The 9,336-nt window shown below is 26.7% G+C and overlaps 1 protein-coding gene across 1 annotated transcript; it reads right to left on the reverse strand.

The window, feature by feature from the left end:
• Positions 1 to 4,799: 4,799 nt before the first annotated feature.
• On the reverse strand, positions 4,800 to 6,287 carry LOC124845297 (ethylene-responsive transcription factor WIN1-like). The gene is made up of 2 exons (XM_047322370.2): positions 5,895 to 6,287; positions 4,800 to 5,782 (listed from the first exon to the last, which is right to left on the reverse strand). Exons 1-2 carry the CDS (start codon positions 5,972 to 5,974, stop codon positions 5,164 to 5,166), a joined length of 699 nt encoding a protein of 232 aa, XP_047178326.1. The 5' UTR covers positions 5,975 to 6,287; the 3' UTR covers positions 4,800 to 5,163.
• Positions 6,288 to 9,336: the final 3,049 nt, after the last annotated feature.

The following is a 9,336-nucleotide window of genomic DNA, read 5'->3' on the forward strand; positions in this document are numbered from 1 at the left end:
ATGTCATATTTATTTAATTATCATTAATTGGTGAAGTGTTTTAAACCAATATCATTTTATTATATTTAACTAATATACATACATTTCTCAACTTTAATATTCATTATTTTCTTGGGTATTTGACTTTGAAGGTTTTAAATGAGTAGATATTATTTAAAAACAATTTTGTGTTTAATTTGTGAATTATGATAAAATTCATTTATTCTGATTGGTAAATATAAAACTAATTCAAAATCTAGATTATATTAATATAAATTATAAAAGTAATAAATATAAGTCTATTGAATGTAGAGTTAAATGTTCGTTTAAAACAATTTTTTGATTACTTACTTCAATGCTATTTTTTTTTTACGTTTGAGTGATCAAAATTCAAATTTTTTTAAATCTAATTACTGACCTGTTTAGATTAACTAAATTATTATTTAATTTTGATCATGAATGATCAATTTTTTTAAACCTGAATGATCAATTATATTATTTTGATCGGTATGTACAAGTACGTATTTATAATACAATAAATAAATAAATAAATATATATATATATATATATATATATATATATATATATATATATATATATATATATATATATAATTCATCTTTATAAGTTTTTGTTATAATAGAAGTTATAGATATTAAGTAGTTTTTAAAAGATAATAATCATCATTTATAACATTTTTTTTAGGATTCAACAATAATATCTCTAATAGGTTGCATTAGTGTTATGTAACTTATGTTCATTATTCCTGCAACATTTACTCATGTTAACTCATTATACATATATGTGTGTATGTTTTACAAGATGAATTATTAATATAGTAAACAGAATATCTCAGAAAACGTGTTTATTTATTGATTTATTACTGCGACTAGTAATCATGAAATGAAATGATAGAAGAAAACATTACACGAGCTATATTCTTTACAAAAGACAATTAACGAAGACTCTGTTTTAATCAAATGCTCGAGTGGTGAAATATGTTATTTAAGTTTCATTCAAATGTTTGAGCAACATTTTATAGAAGAGAAAATTAACATTGGCTATCTCACTCAAACTGTACCTTTTAAGCGACCAAACTTTAACATAATAAAAAAATCTCTTGACAATTGTGATCCTTACCACTATAATTTGACTTAAGCGCGACTGAAACATCACTGCAGTAAAAATTTCTGTTTCATTACAATTTTTTCTCTACAACATATTTAATAAATCATTTTCAATTGATCAACAAAATCTTAATTATTTAGTTTAATTGGATAAGTGAAATCTCACTAACCTAATATTGGTCTTACAAACACATAATATAGAAGTGGAAAGGGTAGTGGAATTGTACACGAAAAATTATTATCTTAGTTAAAAGGGAATATAAATGCAAGACCTTACAATAAGTATTATTATAGATATAGGTTTTGCGTGTTAATTAAATCTCAATAATTCAAAGGTTATAACGTTACCACGTGAATATGTCGACATAAAAGTAACGGAAGGTACGGTGGCTATGGTAGTAATTTCAAAGCTTATTTAATGAGTTAAATTATTGTCATGTGCCACCAAACCAAAGAGAGAAAGACAGCAATTATAAGTAACTACACTCTCAGTTTTAGCTCATCTACTTATCCTTTTCCTAACTCATTATTGCCTTCTCATGCAAAACCAAACTTTAATACATTTTCAATTTTCCTTTTTCCAATGCAACACCTTATTCAATTCTTTTCCATATTATAAATCAAATCTAGTTTCATGCATCTATTTTTCTTTCTTAAATAACCCATTCTTTAGATATTTATCAACATTTCAACATCTATTTGTCGTGCTAGTATCAAAATTTAATTAATATTATTAAAGGTATATTTTGTTTCTTGATTTTTAAGTGTCCTGAAACATTTAGATGTTTTTTTCTTTAATAATATTTTAGCATTCTTCTTGATTTCTCTTTTATTAATTTTATTCATACAAACTTTTTAACTATTTCCGTGTTTTAAAAAGGAACATATGTTCAGTTAATTCAATTAGTCTTTTGAAAGAATAAAAAATAGCATAATGATAAAAAAAATGAAGTCATTGATACCTAACAACCAGTTTTGAAAATGTTCAGTTATTTATTTTATCTCAAATGTATTTCGTTATTATTTCAATTATTGACTTTCTCTTGTAATTTTTATTTCACAAAAAAAACCATTAATTTATTTCATATTAGAATGTGATAAGAAATACAAAAAATATAATACAAAGTAGTTTTATGAAGGAAAATGAAACAAAAAGAAGAAAAAGAGAGAAATTGAAAGAATTTAGGTCTTTTTAGTAAATGAAAGATGAATTTATTTTTTGTTACCAAACTTTTTTAAATAACAACGTACTAATACATAGATAAATAAAGTAAATGAAGGGAAAAAAAATACAAAATATAAATATTTTGAGGCTCAAATATGTTTTTCTGTCTCTAAGAATCCACTGGAATTTGATTTCAAATTGATTTTTCTTAAACAAAATTCATATAAAAATTATTTCAATTTTTGTTTGGATACAGTTTAAGAAGTGAAATAAAGTTATTTAAAGGCTATTTTTGAGGGGAAAAAAAATACAAATTAAGTCATTCATTACTACTTCTGTCCCAAATTTTCTACATGCCAACGTTCGTTATTCATTATAATTAATTTATAGTCTCAGTTTACAATACATTATTATTTTTATTATTTAATTTGTTATCATGACCTCAATAATTAATTAATTAATTAATCATTAGAGTAAAAATAATGCATTTGATTAGAAAATAAGGTTATTTTAGTAAAAGTGTATTAAGAAATACATATTTATTATTATCACTAATTTATGTGTAAAAATCTCAGACTTGGACGAAACAAAAGTAGTATAAGAGAAAAAAATAAACATATTTAAGTCAAATATTTTATATTATATTTAGACATTATAGCACTTATAGTCTCATTCCAATATAAAATAATATGAATTAAAAACAAGAAAAGTATAGGCTAATTAATAATCAATACTAATACTAATATATTGCAAAAAAAAATTATATTAAAATTAAGCAGTCTCCATTGACCCACTTATTATGGCTTTAAAAAAAAATCACATGAGTATATATAAAAAAATCAAGGATAAAGGTTAGAAAGTATAAAAACTGTTATTAGAATATAAAAGGTATAAACCAATTTAATTTCATTATTTTTTTAATAGCAAATAAAGTATATACAAAACAAAACTACTCTCATAAAAGCTTTTCACATAAGTTATTTTATGAATTCTAACTCGATCATGAAATCGATATATTATTTATATTTTTATATCAGGAATTTGAACTAATATAAAAAAAAACTATATTTTTTTAACGATCAAAATTATAATTAATATAGAAAGGTTTCAACCTCGTTTATTAATTTAACTGAAATAAAATGTCAATTTCTTTTCTAAGATAAAGACGGATGCAAATTTGGTTTCCTTTACTGGTTGTCACAATGAATAAGAAGTGACAAAATGGAAGCTATTCCTATAAGTTATAAGGAAATATAAAAAAGAAGAAGCTAAAATCATTTTTTTTTCTTATAAGATAATTTAAATATATTGTTCATAGATATATCGATATCTAATTAAGAAGAATAAATGTCAAATGTTGAAATTTATCATAATATACAAAAATACTTGAATATTTTATAAGTAAATTAAAATTCAAAATAATAATGCAACTTTACTAAACTTTTAATTAATTTTCTTTGCCATTCTTAATTCTTAATCTGACTTTGACAAATTATCAATCATGAAATAAATTTGTATAGTACGCCTAAGTTTCTTTCTATTATCATTTTCATATATGGTGATGACGTTCTAAATGAAAAAATTATCTTCACAACTCACTTTTTACTTTGCTTCAAATGATAATAAAATATTAAATTAAGTTATTTAATTAAAATATTGAATAAAAGATTAATAAAAACCAGTTATAAAGAAAGAGCATAAATTTTGGCAGTTATCACACATATATCATCGCTTGAACTTTAATTTGTGAGAACACCTGTTGACTGTTGAGGTTTGTTTGCTTGCACATATATATAGTTGTGACGTGATATAGATAAAGGATATTAATTAAATATATAAATTGGCGTGTGTGTGTGTATATCATTTAATTTATTAGTTAATTTTATCAAATATTTTTTCAATTCAACCAAAAAACTTGTAAATGTTCAACTCTTCGCTTAAGTTTTAAGTTAAATTTTTGTGAAATATATCCCAAGTAAAGCTAATTCCTTAGTTAGCCCGCCAACAAAAATAAGATTTAAAATGTATTGATTGATTTAAAGGTGTTTAATTTTAATAAATTAATAATACTAAAAAAATGTATACTAGCAGTTACTTAGATAACTTTCAAAATGTAATTAGTTCAACATTTAAAAGATTAATTGAGAATGAAATAAAAATTAAAAGGTTTAATTTTAATAAATTAATAATACTAAAAAAAAATTTACTTAGATAACTTTCAAAATGTAATTAGTTCAACATTAATTTAAAAGATTAATTGAGAATGAAATTAAAATTAGAATAACAAAATTAAACATCAAAAAATGGAAAGCAAAAGTATCAGTTTTGCTTACACCATATATCTACTCTTAAAAAATGCATTGCATTTTAAAAAATTATTAAGAAAATTACATATTCAAGATTAAATGATTATTATTGGAGTCAGGAGAACCAAAAATTAAGCTTGGAAATTATGAGATGATAATCAAGCAAAGCTAAGATAAGGAGAACTAAAAAGATATTTATTATTATATGGTAAATAAATAATGAACATTTCAAACAAGCAGCAGACGATGGAGCGCTTTATATATATGCACTCTGAAAATATTAATTCATTATACATATTTGTTTTATTTTCTTATGTCTATATTTCTCTATGCATGCATGTATATGAATATATGAATATGTGTGTATATATATCTATATATATATATATATATATATCTACACTTATAATAAATATGACACATAAAAATAGATATGATATAAATTATGATAGATATGATATGCGTTATATATAGCCTATAACTATACCACTTTTGTTTTCATTTTTTTCCCAAATAATGACAAGCCTCGTTGAAGATGAAGACCAAACATGCATGTGATACCTTAACACCGTGGGGGAAAGATGCTTAAAGAAAAAAGGTGTCATCATCACCACCATCCCTTTCTTGAAAGTTGCTGAATGAAGGACTAGGGCAGTTTCTGTCGTTGAGGAGTTCCTCTATCATCTGAAGGGCGATTCTCTCTTCTTCATCAATCTCTCCTCTCACCACTTCTTCATGATGATGATGACCTGTCACACCCGATGGAGACTCACGGTGGTGGTGGTGGTGGTGATCGGAAGAAGGTAGAGAAAGAGAAGTGCTACTATCGGCTTGATGAGTCTCATTGTCGGTACTCTTCTTTCCCAGCTGAACCGTCATGACCCAATTTGAATCCGAACGTCTCCCGGCACGCTTTTGCCACACTCCAATGTGGGAGTTCTCTGTGTCAAGCCTCAAGCAGGTCATAGAAGGTGAAGGCACCTTACCACATTTTCGAAGCTTTGCATGCAGGATTTCCTCCAGATCCTTGGAGGTGGAGGAGGGGGTGTCCTCACTGGTAATGCTCTTTGGATCACCTTCAGGGGTTTGAGTTATTGGGAAATTTGTTTTAGCATTTCTGCCACTCATAAGAATAGCAGCTTGATCATAGGCTCGAGCAGCTTCTTCTGCCGTTTCAAATGTCCCCAGCCACACCCTTCTCTTACTGTTTGATGAAGAAAAATAAAAGAGAACAGTGTTTTGTTAGCGAATGAAGGTTAAGATTTAGGGGTTTTGTGGAAAAAAAATGTACTGGAGGAATAATGGAATGAACTTACAGAAGCGGGTGGCGAATTTCGGATACCCAAGAACCCCAATGGCGCTGCCTGACACCTCTGAACTTCTTTGTTTGTACCATGATGGTGTTGTTGGGGTTCAGGGGTATGATGGTGGAAGTGAGAAAGAGTGATGGCGAAGTACAGAAGGAACAGAATGGCAGTAGATATAAAGGGAGAAAAGGAGTGGAGAGAAGCAAGTTTTCAACGAAAAGAAAGGCACACTGGTGTCGGCTAACTAAACCGCTCTAGTACAACAATTAAACATCTTTACCTAAATCTTTTCCTCAAGCAGTCACCCTTCAATAAATGTTTGTGCTTGACTTGGTTGTGACTCGTGAAGTCGCTGGACTAGCTACTTAATTTCTTCATGTTTTCTCTTTCTATGGCACATGGTGTGTGCACACTGTACTTGCGGCCTAAACAGTACGCAGTTAACCCAAGTGTTAAAGGTGACATTCACTGGAGTTATGTAAATCAAAATGCACCTTTGGTAATTCGAAATAAATTGAATCTGTAAGATCACAGCTTTTGTATAATTGTGTTATAAATGTGGGTTTTATTTTTGAAGAGTTTATGAAAAGGTTGATAGGGGGTATTGTACTGTGCATGAATTAGCTAGAAAAGAAAAGCATAAAGGAGACGTGGAGGAAGTAAGAGCGTAAAGAGTGACGACAGAAGGTGTTGCTATTATTGGGGAGTGATGAGTGGTGGTGAACTTGGGTCGGGTGCAGGTGGTCACGGGCCTATGCTACCACACAACACATATGGAAAACCGATCCAACGTTGTAGCCATTCATCCCCTTATGCTTCACCAATCTAATTCCATCATCTTCCTAATACCACCCACTCCTGGAACAAGGTTGCATCCAATCACCACTCTGTCCAATTCAATTCACAATCACTTTCATTTATTTTACTATACTCCATTCAATATCATATTTATTCATTTCAAATCCCATCAATCAAATTCAATTAAATCATAAATATAAATAGTTCATATTGTTTTAGATATATTATGTTCATATATTGCATAAATAGAGTCCGTGCTAGCACTTTCGAAATATAATTATTTGAAACTTGTGTTTTGAATTTTGTTTTTAAATAATCAATTAAATTCAATAACGTGATTATCATTAATGATTGATTTTATTAATAAAAATAAGGTTAATTCAGTTACAACAATTGTTTTATTAACTGTGTCAACATATCGTTTGATTTTGTTGAAATATGTTTCTGTTAGTATTAGTATCAGACATGTATATGAATATGTAAATGTTTTTAACATCATATATCATAATAAAGTATAATAGCATTAAAAAAAATTCTTAAATAAAATCCAATTTCAGTGACAAAAAATAATTAATTATTATAATGATCAATTTAAATTTCAAATTATAAATTAAAAATTATTAACAATTAAAATAGGTTCAAAAAATTATAATTGATTTTTAAGTTGGTAACTAAAAATAATTTTTACTATAAATTGATTTTTGAATTGGTCACTAATATTTATTATTAAGGTTTTCATTATTAAAGTAAATTGGTCTCTAAATTGATCTTTAATTAGGAAATTAGTCTCTAAAGATATTTTTATGACTAAAATTAGTCTAGTGTATCGTATTAAAAAAAATAATAAAAAATTCTTTAATATTCTTATATTATGGTGAAAGATTAAATAGTTCAGCCTTAATAATATAAATAGTATTTTATAAATGGTATTAGTAAATTTTTATACTAAATATAATATTTTTATTGGTAAATTACAATATAAAGTTATTATTATTGTTTTTAATTTCTTGTTATTTCAATAGATCACAGTTTATGTTTGTATTACACGTAATATTGTTTCAACTAATTTAACTAAATTATAATTGAGCTAGATTGAATTAAATTGTTGAATGGAAACGACAAATTCAGTCTAAGTCAACAATTTAATTGAGTTAATTAAAAGTTACACTAATTTGAAGGCTACATCACTTGCATCCCTAATACTACATAATTAAACACAGTAAAGAAAATGAAGAGTGCGGCTTATATGATGATATCTATTATGCACACATCACTTTATGGGAATGGACGTGATCTAGTGTAATTATGAATTAAATACACACATGTGAACCTTCTAATATTTTGTATTTTCGTATCATTCATTTATTATTATTGGCCTATTTTCTTATTTTATTCTCAAAATAAATTTCTTTTAACAGAAAGAAAAAATAATATTAACGAACAAATAAATCAAGGCTAATTGTAAGGATCCTTTCAAATGAAGCATTATTGTTTAATGAAATTATTACATACACGACATGACAATGCTTTATATAATGCTCACTTTCTTTAATATGTAGAGAGAGACATTAGAGAGAAAGTTAGTAAAGTTTAATAGATGAAATTAAAAAATAAGTTAAAATATTTATTTTAATAATTTTAGTAATTGAGTGAGTCTTTATATGAAATGTTTAAATTTATGCAACGTTTTAAGCATGCTCCAACTCATGTACTTGATCCATTTTATAAAAAGAACGCTACCTATTAACATTGTTTGAAGAAGTGAAAGGACAAATGCGCCAATTGCATTAAAGAAAAAACTACTGCCATAAATGTGTCTACGTAAGGTGTGGGTTGAGATTGAAAAGTTTTGGGGGTTAAGTAATCAATGCGTGGAGGCCAATTATGCTGCTATGTGTGATAATCTTACACCAATTTTAACGGGATTATCTTTCGTTACGTACAAGAAATACAAATTAATTTCAAAAATTGTCGTTGAAATAAAGCTGTTTTGGGTTGATTAGTAAATTCATAAACATGGTTATTATTAAAATCATTCCATTTCAGAGTAACCAAAGCATATGGCGTGCCATTTTTACCTCTTTTTATAGCTCATGGAGTTAATGTAATGAAAACAGTGGCCTACCACATGACATTATAACAAAATTTACGTATTTCAGTAAAGAATAAAATTGAAGTGAGTGAATAATGTTTATTTGGATGAAAAATTAAATCATCAAAACTATAACATTTTCCTAAAGAGGTTTGAAGTGGATAAATGTTGCACATAGACTATGTAGGGGCATCTTTGCAAGGGAAGCCCCTGAAATAAATATTTTAGTTAAAAAAATAAAAATTGCACCCTCGAGCATTTTAGTCTACCAAATCACTGTTTGTTGATCTAGTTCTTTCGTTTTTTTTTTATTTTGTGCCCCTCATACTCTTACTATATCACAAAATCCAGTGAAGCAAAATTTAAAACTACTCTTTTATTGCAATGTTTATTATCCATATAATTGGACCTAGATTCCTTTAAACACTTTTGATAAGTATTCTGAGACGAACTAATACTTTAGCATTAGAGTACAAAGATATAAAATATAAAGTACTATACAATTGATTTCCAAAAGAGACCTATCGACTCTACCTAGGAATAAAAAATGTATTTATTTAC

The sequence above is a fragment of the Vigna umbellata genome, chromosome 1 (genome assembly GCF_029865625.1).
Source record: "Vigna umbellata cultivar VRB3 chromosome 1, Vumbellata_1.0, whole genome shotgun sequence".
Taxonomy (NCBI): domain Eukaryota; kingdom Viridiplantae; phylum Streptophyta; class Magnoliopsida; order Fabales; family Fabaceae; genus Vigna; species Vigna umbellata.